This window comes from Benincasa hispida, chromosome 9, assembly GCF_009727055.1.
Source record: "Benincasa hispida cultivar B227 chromosome 9, ASM972705v1, whole genome shotgun sequence".
Lineage (NCBI taxonomy): Eukaryota > Viridiplantae > Streptophyta > Magnoliopsida > Cucurbitales > Cucurbitaceae > Benincasa > Benincasa hispida.
Genome location: NC_052357.1, coordinates 91231511 through 91245923, shown reverse-complemented (window position 1 = coordinate 91245923; position 14413 = coordinate 91231511). Strand labels below are relative to the sequence as shown.

Below are 14413 nucleotides of genomic sequence, written 5' to 3'. Positions count from 1 at the left end.
TGCAATAAATACATCACCCGTCAGGGGTTCAAGATATTTAGTAATTGATGAAGAATCATATCCAACATATATTCCTAACCTCTTTTGAGGACTCATATTAGTGCATTGTGGTGGAGTAATTAGAATATATACTGCACATCCAAAAAATCTCAAATGAGAAATATTTGGCTCATAACCATAAGCTAATTGTAATGGCGAGTACTTATGATAAGTTACTGGCCTAATACATACAAGTGACACTGCACGCACAATAGCATGTCCCCATACAAATATAGGAAGCTTAGCTCTCATAAGCAATGGTCTAGCAATTAATTGCAGACGTTTTATAAATGATTATGCTAAACCATTTTCTGTATGAACATGAGCTACAGGATGTTCAATACTTATCCCAATTGACATACAATAATTATCAAAAGCTTGGGATGTAAATTCACCATCATTACAAGACGAATGATCTTAATTGTATAATTAGGAAATTGTGATCTTAACTTAATTATTTGAGCAAGTAATCTTGAAAATGCAAGGTTTCGAGTTGATAACAAGCATACATGTGACCATCTATTGGATGCATTTATTAATACCATAAAATACTTAAATGGTGCACTTGGTGGGTTAATAGGTCGATATATCACCATGAATTCGTTCAAAAAATGCAGGTAATTCAATTCCCATTTTAGCTGGTGATGATCTAATTATCAATTTTTCTTGAGAGCAACCATCACATGATAATTCATTAGATTGAAGAATCTTTTGGATTTTTAATGGATGTTCATGTGAATTCCCAATAATTCTTCTCATCGTTATAGACCCTGGATGACCTAATTGGTTATGCCAAATTTTAAATATGTCTGGATTCATGAACTTCAGGTTCATTGTTACATATGTTTCAATTACTCGTATAAGAGTACAATATAATCCAGAAAATAAAGCAAGCAACTTTTCCAATATATATTTTTCATTTGAGACAGTAGAGATAATATATAAATATTCCACATTATTTTTACGATCAACCTCAATATGATAGCTATTGTAACGTATATCTTTAAAACTTAGAAGATTTCTCTTTGATTGACTAGAGAACAATACTTTGTCAATTGTAAATTTTGTTCCTCTAGGCAAAGTAATATTTGATTTTTCAAATCCTTCGATAAGATTTGAAGAACTTGATATTGTATTTACTTTTGCTTCCAGCATTGTTGATTTAGAAAAATATTTTTTACTTGTAAGTGTTGTATGTGTAACTGCATTTTCTGTTAGACATAGATCTTTTTTGCTCATTTTTTAATCACCCAACATATGAAAATGATCCAAGTTTCTTCATTAAAAGAAAATAATTACAATAAGAAAAATAACATTTGGAATATACAAAAGTTAACATTTACTTAGAGAAAAATAAAGGAAATTTAACATGAGGGTTTCCATGAGCAGCGGAGGATCGTTCCAAATTCCATTTGAATTGAACATAAACAATTACAGTACAAGAACGAAAACTAACAGGTCATGTACAAAATGAAATTACAACATGCTAAGATAGGAACCAAGGGATATAGTATGCATGTCTTTGAAGAAACATTCTTCAAACTCCCTCGATCAATCTACAAGCGTCCACAGCAACACAGCCCTCGAATGCAACGACCGGAACAACATGAACACAACAAACACAACAAACGGCCTCCACGAAACCAACCGAGTCACACTCGACTCACAAAGTGAGTGAGGACACCACCACAATGGTTACCTTGATATTCTCGATGTGAGAATCCAGAAGTTCTAGGCTCTATATGATCTTGGCTTGAGGAAGAGACTGGTGGACAACGATCGTGTAGACGATCGAGCAAGTGGGACATAACACAGTCTATCATATAGATGATGTGCTTGATCGTATAGTAAATGGCAGCCTATAGTATAGACAAAGCCACACGATCGTTTAGCTACGATCAACTGAATGAACTGTCGTATAGTCCACGATCATTTAGTCTCTCTATAGCTATCGCTTAGGAAACACTTTCACTTAATAGCTTATACGTGAGTTCTTTCCGAAAGTGGCAACCCTCTAAAATTAGGAAAATATTTTTTATTTTATCTCATGGTTACCATAAAACCACCAATAACCTCCCATTCAATCGGTTATTAGAGAAAAAGATTTAATTATCATATAATTAATTTATTATAAATAAATATGATAACCAACTTACCACATTATATTTATAATCTATAGGTTTAATATTTCATCTCATGAAACATACAAACCATAGTTCTTTTTTTATTTTATGGTACTTAATGTAAATCATATTTACATTAATCATCCACGTGATGTATCTAATACATCACACCAATTATATCTTACATAATTGAATTTCTTCTTATCAATTTGAATATTTCAAATCAACCCCAAGAACTGATTCTCAACTTAAATCCATCGAGCTACCAAGGGACCTTATGAACCTATAGCTTAAAGCTTCAACAGTACGTGAATAATTGATTAAAACTCTTTAGTCACGGGATCCACCATCCGTTAACTGTCGGACACTCCACTAAAGACCGACAGTTGCACTCTCCTCACTACAGATATATTTCTGTGTCCATATCAACCAATCAACAGGGCGATAACCCTTCACAGAGTGCTCGTAAGTACAACTAGGCTAATGTACCGTTTTGCCTCCGTAATTACATCTAACTCCTTAAGTACCACTGATTTCTCTAATGAACAATAAGTCATAGTCCTACTATGATTGGGTCCTCTTTCCCAAAGAGAGGATGTGACCACTATGTTTAAGACCCAGAATCAGCCCTTAAGAGAGCAATCTATCTACTTACCTTGCTTCTGGGAAGGAGTGAATTTCGTCTTGTGTAACTGAGTTCCCAACTCCCCAATCAGACAAATCCCTAAAAAGGTAGGCTTGTTGAATTGGCAATCTGGCCACTCTAATCCATACTAATCAAAAGACCGCCTCAAAGGTAGAAGTTTCCAAAACACTCAGGATTAAGATCATGTCACCTATGGTTGTTATAGTGAGATGTAAGTCTCAATTATCAACGACGTTATATAAAGAGACTAATCATCTCGTGGTCTGATCTTATACAAATTTTTTGTATATGTCTCAACATGAATGGTCAAGATCAGACCATCTGTAGTAGTTCATAACATTTGTAAACCTCTACAAAGAGGACCGTATCCGTAGTGTCACCAGGATAAGATATCCCTTCTTAATCTGTATACTACAGACCTTTTAAGTTATTATTAAGGTATGATCCACTAATATATCTCATATACATGCTTAAGTTTACATACAATAACCACAGATCTTTTTTTATTGGATATGAGTAAATGCAAAATAAAATAACTCTTATTTTATTCATAACAATGTATACAAAGTTTACAAACTACGAGACTCCGGGAGAATTAGGACACTAATCCCAATAAAAAAAACATGAAGATGGATATAAAAAAAAAAAAAACATTAAGTCTAGATATTTTCAAAGTCAAAAGAAATACTTGATGTTCTATCAACTGTGTCAATCTTCTCTTTTGGAGATTCAAAGAAGTTCACCACATCCAAATTTGTCATATAGAATGGGTCAAATATGTCATTATTTTGGTATGCAAAATTTGTTTCCACAACTTTTTCCTTTTTTCTTCAAGAAAGCTTGATACGGATCAACTAAGTGTTTTGATATACGAAAAATACGTGACAAATGTCCAGTCATACCACATCGGAAGCATTTTTGTTCATCACCTTTTGAATTTTTATCTTGTGGAGCTTTTCCTTTATGATCATCATTTTGTGTGGTTCTCATGAAATTTGGATGATTATAACGTCCACCACGAAAAGAAAAATGATCTCTTCTTCTACCGCGATCACAACCACGTCCTCTACCACAATTACTATTAAGATTTACAACATTCACTTCAGGGAATGGTGTTGTTCCAGTTGGTCGAGATTCATGATTTTTCATCAATAACTCATTATCTTGTTCGACCACAAGAAGACATGAAATTAGTTCATAATACTGTTTAAAACCCTTCTCTCAATATTGCTGCTGCAATAGCATATTCGAGACATGAAATGTAAAAAATATCTTCTCTAAATATCAGCATTAGTAATTTTCTCTCCACATAACAACAATTTCAAACTAATTTTAAATAATGCAGAATTATAATCACTTACTAATTTAAAATCTTGTAGCCTCAAATGTATCTAGTCATAACGAACTTTAGGAAGAATAACTGGTTTTTTTATGATCATACCTCTTTTTTAAAAAATTTCAATAGATACAGGAATCTTTTATTATAAGATACTTCATTTTCAATCCCTCGTGGAGATGATGACGAAGATGAATCATAGCTTTTGTTTTGTCCTAATTGAATGTCGCATTTCCTTCTTTAATTGTTTCCCCAAGGTTCATAACATCTAGGTGAATTTCGACATTGAGCACCTATGACAAACAATTATTACCATTAATGTTAAAGACTGCAAATTCTAATTTCGTAAGATTTGTCATGGCAACACTATCACAAAACATTGTATTTATATTAGAAATTTAATATGTACTAAATATGCAAAATAATATTTAATTTATTAAGTATAATAATAAAGAAGAGAAAAACGACGTAAGTTTAAGACCCACCTTCAGTAGGAAACCTGTTAAAGCGTCGTGCTCATAACGTGTTGTAAAATTGAGAAGCACAACAACGCACAACAAGAACACGGATACGGAGAAATATAATATACTAATAAATAAATATAAGGATAATATATAAAATAAATAAATAACAAAAAGATGAATTTCTCCACTTTCTCCAATCTTTTTGGATTGATCACTAATGTATGTATGTTCTCTCAAGTTTTACCAAACGCATCTATTTATAGGTAAAATGGCAAGTAAGAGGTGGCTTATTATGGACACTAATAATGTGTAGGTATGAGACATATAGATAGAGTGACAAATGGCTTAGACATCTATTAATTACACTCCAATGTAACATATTTATAATAAAATAATGTTTATAACCTTAATTTTAAAAGACAGAACTCAAAATAGTTATCATGTTCATAACTAATAAGGTCAAGTGTGAAAGTCCTCATTTCTCTATTCTTATAGCTTTTGCAAATGATTACATTGATTAGTAAACATGGGGTTTATATTAAAAGGAGGTCGCAAAATTTGTGTGGTTGAGATTTCCACTTCTTATCTGGCTTAAAGGGTTTGTGAACTACTACATCTATTCTTTATTTAACACGTCATTAAATGATTTGTTAATTTATCATTGATTAATTTTGTAGACTTCACATAATTCTTAAATGCTACTTTTGTGGCAAACAATAAATGGAGGTAGTATGAAATTTTTTTATATTATTATAGTACTAGAAGTTTTCCTTAAATGACATCATTTAAACCACGTTTACTGCAACGAGAAATCAATTGAGATCCATAAAAATTGAACATTATGAAAAAGTAATAAATCAATGGTAATATGAAAAGTGAGCCCAATTTGATTATCTTAGGTGTTGTTTACTTGTGTTCTATATCCATCTGATACATGGGTCCATGTTCGTAGGAAAAGAGGAGAGGAAAAATGCACTTGTCTTATGCTATGCGTTAATCTCCATGTGTCGACAATCATGCATTGGACTAGAAAATATGCAATATGCGTTAAGCTCGTATGCAATGACCATGCGTTCCTATCACAAGTTTTCTTGCTTTCTCGCCAAGTATAACAAGAATGCAAGTTTCTCGGGATGATCCAAGGTCGAACACAAAGATTTGTAACTAAATAATGTTTGTGAGGTAATGCGTTTGAGGCAATGAATAAAAGTAAAAAGCTAGAAGTTAAAGGATTATGCGCTACTTCTACTCCTAACTAAACAGATAGAGCAATGGGTTTAACTAAGAGAATTGATAGAGATGCAGCAATTGGTAAATGCATAATAAGTTGACTTCATTATGTTTGGTCACTTGAGTAATCCTAGCTTGCCACACTAATGCATCGCACACATCTCAGTGGCCAGCCGCATGCTTATATCTCTGTAATGCATGGTTGCGTCAAGCTTAAGATCGTTCATATCTCTAGGAACAAAGCTTACTTTGCTTTAGTGTGTTCCACTACTTACCCTCCCGGGTAGTTAGTTATAGCTAATCAGTTCATAGACAAGCATTGCGATAGCCTCACACTAAGCGAAGAGGATTAATTCACTATATTCATGCAACGCACACCTCTCAGTGGTTTGCTACATGCGTCATATCTCTAGGCCGCATGACTGAGTATGCAACTTGTCTTTGGTATTTGACTAAACGATGAAAGAGAAGAAGAAGATGATGAAGATGGTGCTGAAGGAACTAAAAGATGCATTGATTACAAAATGTATTAATGTCTTAAGCCAAAATGTAATACAATACAGAGATAAGAGGAGATATGGAGGGCTACATGTAAGCAATCTCTTGCTTTTCATCCGAAATGCATCAAGGCTACTGGTGGTGTCATGGATGGATGGTGGAGAAGTCTCTCTCGAGCTCTATCTCCAATAAAACTCCGATCGTCACTTGGAAGGGGGCTATGGAGGTGAAGAATCCTCAAAGAGTGTCTTGCTCATGCTCTCATATGTGATCACAAGGATTTGCCTAAGGTAGAAACTCGGATGGTTTGAAGTGAAGATCCAAGACTCTATTTATAGAACTCAAACGCCGATAACTCTGATACCCCATTCTGACTCATTGCTTCTTCTGTCGCTGTATGAGAAATGTCAGCATCACCTTATCTTGTTGATACTCCCAAGGTATGTATTCATGTTTATTTCTCCTGAAGTGTCAACGCGTTCAACCCATCTCGTGTTCAGTCTTCTATCACGATTATCACTTTGTGGACGCATCATTCCATGCGACGAACTAGTCTTTATGACGATCAACGCATGCGATCAATTCCTACAATATCTGCAAAAATAGACACTTTGATGTGAAATAACACATGATATAGGGTTAGTGGGGATTTTTGATATTGGTCGACGCAAGCTCATTTTTTCACATAAATTCTTGGTATTATTGACGCATATTCGGCTTATTAGCCCTCATAATTCTAAGTAAAAGGCTTACAATAGCTTGTATTTCTACAAGCTATCAGTCCACTTCCAAATCGATAATAAAAAAATGCAAACTGATTTCACAAGCAGAGCGTGCTCAATCCAATTGTGTATGAATATTACGTCATATCGTTATGATTACTATTACGGTTACCATTATTGTTATTGTTCCAGAAAAAAATTATGGATTTTGACACATTTACTGTTATCGTTACTGTTTGACCATCGGAGATAACGGTAACAGTAAATGTGAAAAAAATTTATATTTCTAAGTAAACGCGATCAAAAGTAATATAATGTCATTTGTGATTTAGACTCATTACAATTGATTTATCAATAAAATACCATTACGATTATACCAATTTTCTTTATAATTTTGATAAACATGACTTTACATGCTTTATTAACTTCATAAATTGTGGGCTTCACGACTTCACAAGCCTTCAAATGACACAATTTCACTTTTTTATCCCATTATAATATTAAAAAGTGGCAGAGAAAAAGAGAAAAAAAAAAGGTGTTCCCTCACTAGACCTTTTTCTTATGACACTGATAATTGTAACAATGGGAAGAAATTCCCAACACAAATCTTCTAGTCAAATCAAATTTGACAAATAATTTTACACCTATCACCACATCAGAATTTTCAAAAGTTACATTATCACATGTCTTCTCTCTCATATTTATTTAATATCTACAAAGGCTAATTTAATATATGTGTATATATAGGTTAAATCAACTTTTTTTTTTCTTAGCACTAACATCATTGTCATGGATTAAAACTTCCCACATGAGTTATTTAATATTAAAGTAGGGGGGGAAATATCATTAAATCCAATTCTAATATGGGGATTTATTAGGAAAACATAGAGAATTGAGAAAGATGAATACAAAATGAGCCCATCAAAAAGAATCATCAGTCCATAAAACATAGTTTAAATTCCAAATTACAAATTTACACCTTAAAAGATTAACTGGTCTTTAACGGTTAATTTTATGTCTAATAGTAATTCAACTTTTAGGATGAAAAATTATTTAAAATATTTATAAATAATAACAAAATATTATAGTCTATCTACAATTGATAATGAATTTTTCCTTTATTTATAAATACTTTAGTTCATTTTCCTATATTTAAAAACAACACTTCTAAAATTGTCTAATAAATTCTTAAACTTAAGATTTTATATTAATAAGCTTTGTAGTTTTAATTTTTTTGTTAAATAACAAAATAATAACAAAATATCATAATATATCTAGACAGTGAATTTTTCTTTATTTATAAATATTTTAGTACATTTTCCTATATTTAAAAATAAAATACAATTTGGTATAAATGGATGGAGGAATTCGAACTACGAACCACGAACCTCTTAATTCTTATCACATACAGATGCTAGTTGAACTAAGTTCTTATTCGCAACAAATTTGAATGTTTAATGTTTATAAGATACAAAATTTAAATTTATGTCAATTACATTTACTACTTTTAAAAAGTGTTTGGATATGCTTGGGTTCTAGTAAACATAAAATTAAACATTTAGAAACTATTTTTACTGTTTTTAAAATTCAATTTATATTCCTAAACTCTTGGGTTGTATCAATTACAATTCTAAATTTATAATTGTATGAATTTAATCCTAAACTTTCATAAATATATCAATTTATGCCATTTTTTAAATTTCATTCGACCAATATCATGTAAAATCTATTATTTTAGTAAATTAAACTTCTAGATTTTCATAAACCAATCAATTTGAACCAATCATTATAATTACCGTTGAAAATCATCCATGTATTGATTCTCAAACGTGTGAGACTTTTTCAAACGTCAGTTTCATAAAATGGATAACTAGAGTAATTACATGAACAATTTTGAAAGAAAATTTTATCCAAAAATCTAAATTGATTCATTTATAAAGATTTAAAGATTTAATCGATACAATTATAAATTTAACAATATGATTGAATAGTATAAATTAATAGACTTATGAAATTGAGAATTTTTATGAATGATTGGAGATAAAAATTAAAAATCCATAAATTGAATTTGAACTTTAGGATAAAAGATAACATAACTTTCCCAATAGGCAAAATCAGCAGGTGAGTTGTCATTGCTGTTCTTCTGACCACATTTGTCTCCTCTCTCTTTCTCATCATTGAAAAATATAAATGAAAAATAACACAAAAACACTATCCTTTTTTCTCTTTGCACACATGGCAAATCCCTTTGTCTAATTTCAGATTGCATCCTTCATAAGGTTGAAGATGTAGATTTTCCTCTTCAAATATTTTTTTTCTTTTTTTATTATATAATTTATAAATCCAAAAAAAAAAAAAAAAAAACCCACTAGCTTTTTTCCACCATGGAAATTGATCTTGAAGCACCCCTGTTGGTCCTACAAGAAAATCACAGACGCATTCACAATTCGCCACGTGTCCTCCCTTGTAGTCTCACTTGGTATTGCTTATAGTACCGAATCTTTTGCTCTGACCTCTGCCTGTGACGTCCTTTTCCCTCACCACTGGTTTTAAATGCTTTTTGGTTCATTGCTTATTTGCTCCATTGCATTTTGCCGTGGAGTTTGTTCATTTACAGAGAGAAACAAACAGAAATTAAGAAAAGGGTTACTTCCATTTTCAGCTGATTTTGGAGATTTCTTCAGGTTTTTGTTTCTTTTCTTCATGTTTTTGCTTATGAGTTTTGGGTATTTCTCCATTTCGCCTTTTTTTTTTCCCCTTTTGGGGTTCTTTTTTACTTGAATTTTGCTTGGTTTTTCCATTGGGGTAGTTGAGTTTTTTAAACCTCTTTTGTGTCTTTTATCTATTTTAAAGTTGTTGTGATAATATAAAATAATGGATTTGGGTTCTTGGGGAAGAGATTTTCTGTATGTGTTTTTACCCAATTTAGACAGACAGCCTTTCCCTTTTTAAATTTTTTTTCCAACTTCTCTGAATCCTCTGTTTCTTCTCCTGAATTCTTGAAGATTCTCTTTCCTCTTCTCTGTTTGAAAGGTTTTGATTATGGTGTTTTCTAATGATTTGTTTGTTTAAAGAGTCAATTATGTACATTATTTAATTAAAAGTGTCATTAAATACTGCTTTTAGTTGGACTTTCTTCTCACTCTTTTGCTTAATCTGAGAGGTATTAATAAATGGGGACAGGAACTCTCTTTATTAATTATTTTATTTCTTTTCTTGGTCAATTGCTAAGCTAGAATTTGTGGGTTTTGCTGAATAATTTGTGGGGGTTTCTTGTTTTCTACTTTTGAAGCCTCAAAGTATGGATTAAAGCTTGGTGTTGTAACAAGAATATTATCCTAATTTAAGATTTTAAGGGGGGTTTTTTGTATCTTATTGTTTCATTTTGACAGAGATTCTGTGTTAAGCAGCCATGAATTATTGCTTTCCTGATTGGAATTTTGAGGGTGACCTTTCCCCAGCTAACCATAAGAAATCAATGGGGTTGGCTTTCTCTCTCTCTATTTTCATTCTCTTTCTCTGTCTAGTTGTTTCAAATTTCAAGAGAGGGGGAAAATATTGGTACACTCTCAAGCTTGGTATTTTGTGTATTTGTGTTTAAGATTGGATGGGAATTTTGCAGACCTGAGCATGATGATCTTGTGGAACTTTTATGGAGAAATGGGCAAGTGGTCTTACAAAGCCAAAAAGCTAGAAAACCAAGTCTAATTGCTAATGAAGTAAGGCAATTTCAGAAACAGAATCAACCACTTTACAGGAGTAATGTGTCTTGTGGAAATTCAAGCAATTTGATCCAAGATGATGAGACAGTCTCTTGGATACAAGATCCGCTTGACGATTCGTTTGAGAAGGAATTTTGTTCCAATTTTTTCTCCGAATTGCCACCTGCTGATACTATTGAGATTGTTAAGCAGCCTATCAAGCATTTCCAAGATGACAAGCAAACTAGATTTGGTGCCTTTGATACTGCTACTCATGTTACTTTTGGGAATTCTGTGAAGAAGAACTCGACGCCTGCAGCTCTTGCAGAGTTTCCTATGAACACGATGCCTCCTCCGAGATTTCAGTTTCCAGATTCGGTGCGGCAGACCAAGGATTTAGGAGATTTAGGAAAATTGGTGAATTTTTCTCAAGTTCCTGTGCCCGTGAAGGGTGATTTGGGATCATCAAACAGGGGGAGAGAGTCTGGAAACTTGATACAAGGAGAGGGAAGAGATTGTTCAGCAATGACAGTTGGTTCGAGCCACTGTGGAAGCAACCAAGTTCCTAATCCAAATGACCTTGATCTGAGTCGAGTTTCGACCAGTGGTTTTGGAAATGCTGGTTTATCTGCTGGTCTCTCCAAGGAAGATAATAGAAAGATGGTTGCACAAGGTGAGAGGGACAAAACTGAGACTATGGATCCAACTGCCACTTCATCCTCAGGCGGTTCGGGAAGTAGTATGGATAGAAGTAGAACAATTGGACAATCTACTGGAGGTAACAGCAACAAAAGAAAAGGCCGAGATGGAGAAGAATCCGAATGCCAAAGTGAGGTAAAACTATTAAGCATTTTTTCTATCGTGAGGCCCATTAGTTATACAGACATGAACATAATGGTTTGAAATTTTCTATAGACTGCTGAACTCGAATCTGCTGAGGGAAACAAAGCAGCTCCACGATCCGGATCTTCTCGCAGGACCCGTGCTGCTGAAGTACATAACCTTTCAGAAAGGGTAGGATATAAAAAATTCCCCATTTATCTATCTTTTTTCTATTTTGAATCTTATGTTAAGAACTTACTTGTAATGCAGAGGAGAAGAGAAAGGATAAATGAAAAGATGAAGGCACTGCAAGAACTCATACCACACTGTAATAAGGTATTTGCATACCACATTTAGTCTACCAATTCTCTTTATTCCTTCTTGTTTGATGGTTAAATTTTGCTGCAAGGCATCTTTTTTGTGATCTTAATGAATGCATCCTTCAACTTTATTAGTGATAATGGAAAAGTCCAACTAGATTTTTTCTGGTTTATCCTTTGTAATAGTTGTCGTCGGATCTAATCGAGAGAGAACATGTAAAGAGTTTTTTCCTTTTCTTTTTACTTGACATAAACTTATGTCAACTGAAGCTGGAACTAACAATGATTGAAACAAATTAATTCAACTTGGACGACTTCAAAATTTTCAGTCTACCTGAATCTTTAGTAATTAGTCCTTCTGCCACAGACTGACAAAGCTTCAATGCTAGATGAAGCCATTGAATATTTGAAGTCACTTCAATTACAACTACAGGTATGAGTTTAACTAAGAATTCCTCAAAATCTACTGCTTTTTCTACATACAATACAAGCCACAATTTTTTTTTCTTTTTGTAATTGCTTAATGTTCAATAGGTAATGTGGATGGGAAGTGGGATGACGCCCATGATGTTTCCCGGCATTCAACATTACATGTCTCGAATGGCTATGGGCATGGGTATGGCCCAACCTTCAATGCCTTCAATTCACAACTCGATGCAATTACCTCGGGTCCCGATTGTCGATCAATCAGTTTCAGTGGCTCCAACACCAAACCAACCTATGATGTGCCAACCTCAAATTTTCAACCCCATGAATTATCAAAATCAAATGCAGAATCCCGCTTTGCAAGAGCAGTATGCTCGTCTAATGGGTTTCCATCATATGCAACCTACCTCACAGGTTAGCGATCGGATTGCATTTAGAGTTCGTCCTTTGGATGTTTTGTTCAAAAACTGTAACAATTCAGACTAATCATATCTGGTTTTGTTTTTCAGCCCATAAATGTGTTCAGATTTTGTCCCTCAGCAGTCTTGCAGAGTCAAACTGCAGCAGCACCTGGCCCTGCTAGTGGACCTACTGCTGGAGGATCTATAACCAATGATATTGTAAATGGAAATTTGGGTAAGTCTTACCAAACATTCTTATTTTTATCATTAACAAGTGATTAATATTAATCTGAATTGGATACGACTTCTTTTCCCATGATCGGTGTTTATATTTGTCGGTCGTAAAGTAATTCAGTTATTGTCCAATTCTAACATCTTGACAAAAGTGTCTGTCTCTTGTTTGGGGCAGAGGGGGAGAGAGAGAGAGAGAGAGAGAGAGAGAGAGGAAGTGCATGAACCATGTTGAAAGTTTGAGAACTTTGCTGATTCTACCAATCTTGGACATAATGAGTGGTTACAAGAAATAACTGAGTTCATATGATGCCTTATCTTCTCAATAGGCACTTACCTTTTTCTCTCTCCAAAGGGTACCAAGTCATCTAAATCCTTACCCTTCAAAAATCTTCACGTAGTTGTCGGCCAATTTGCCCCCTTCCCTGCTAGTGGCCCTCTTTTCGAGTCGTATTCTCGAGTGTAAATGCACGGTGGCCAAATTGAAAGACAAATACCCTATGGAATTAAAACTGCATTCCCTCTTTTTGAATCTGATACCGCAAGTGTCTCTCGGTCACGTAGCTGTCGTTGACAGTCTTTTTCTTTTGCTGATGATAACAGGTTGACAAGTGAAATTATCCAAGTTTATCAGTTAGCTAAGGTTCCTTCTCGGTTTATTGCGGAGCATCATTCCTAGATATGGTGGAAACCATGATTGTTGTTCTTTGTGTATATCTGATACAGATTCTTGCCTCCTTACCCTCCAAGTACACAGCTTATATGCCTTCCAACCTCATCACCATATTACATTATTGTTGTTCAAGTAGTAATGGAAGAAGCTTCATTAATCTGTATATTGTTGAGACAGCTAAAAACTCAAGATTCAAGATCTTGCAATTCAAGGCATTTAACAAAATTTTTTGTCGAAGAATGGTTTAGAAAATAAGATCAACTAGTTTGTTTCTGTCAAAAGTGTTGAGTTGAGAAGCAGCTTAAGCTCCTTTTTATGTACTATCTCTTACACTGTCTATGAATTCAAAATAAGTTGATTTGGATATTATGCTGCTGTTGTTAAATGTCTACTTCCTGACTTGAATTTTTGAATTTGTGTTTTTCTTGCTAATCTACTTCCATTAAGAACTAGAAAAAGGAAAAGGTAAAAAGCAAAGGAAAGTAAAAAAAAGGAAATTATTCTCCTGTTATGTACATGTATCAGGGTTGGGTGACCTAGAATGAGAGAATGGGTGGGGATAGAATGATGAAATAGGACCCACAAGAAGATTTAGACTTAAACATATATGCAGATAAACAAACAAGGACCATTCAATAAATGGGTATAGCATATTGACAGCTCTATATTGAGCTTTAACATCTTATCCCTATCTTTTTCTTGATTGTTGGGAGTTTGAAAGAGATTGGAAAGAGATTGATTTTTTCACAAAGCTTGGACCCATCTTTTGCCAACTTGCTTG

At 33.6% G+C, this 14413-nt stretch overlaps 1 protein-coding gene across 3 annotated transcripts; it reads left to right on the top strand.

Annotated features, from left to right (window-relative positions):
- Window positions 1-9588: 9588 nt before the first annotated feature.
- Window positions 9589-14023, top strand: LOC120085592 (transcription factor PIF4-like). 3 transcript variants are annotated; one of them, XM_039041652.1, is made up of 9 exons: window positions 9605-9742; window positions 10451-10541; window positions 10681-11593; window positions 11675-11773; window positions 11852-11917; window positions 12269-12334; window positions 12436-12741; window positions 12837-12963; window positions 13563-14023. In XM_039041652.1, the coding sequence occupies exons 2-9, from the start codon at window positions 10471-10473 to the stop codon at window positions 13565-13567; spliced, it is 1653 nt and encodes a 550-aa protein (XP_038897580.1). In that variant the 5' UTR covers window positions 9605-9742; window positions 10451-10470; the 3' UTR covers window positions 13568-14023. The 3 variants fall into 3 exon arrangements, with proteins under 3 accessions (XP_038897579.1, XP_038897580.1, XP_038897581.1); XM_039041651.1 differs by lacking the exon at window positions 10451-10541 and having other exon boundaries at window positions 9589-9742; XM_039041653.1 differs by lacking the exon at window positions 9605-9742 and having other exon boundaries at window positions 9775-10541.
- The last annotated feature ends 390 nt before the right edge of the window (window positions 14024-14413 follow it).

What these genes read in the sequence shown, in the direction of transcription:
- LOC120085592 (XM_039041651.1), top strand. Translation starts at nt 9,612, where the DNA reads ATGCTTTTTGGTTCATTGCTTATTTGCTCCATTGCATTTTGCCGTGGA. An exon ending in CACTTCAATTACAACTACAG is followed by an intron (nt 12,335 to 12,435) that starts GTATGAGTTTAA and finishes AATGTTCAATAG; the next exon opens with GTAATGTGGATGGGAAGTGG. An exon ending in ATATGCAACCTACCTCACAG is followed by an intron (nt 12,742 to 12,836) that starts GTTAGCGATCGG and finishes TTTGTTTTTCAG; the next exon opens with CCCATAAATGTGTTCAGATT.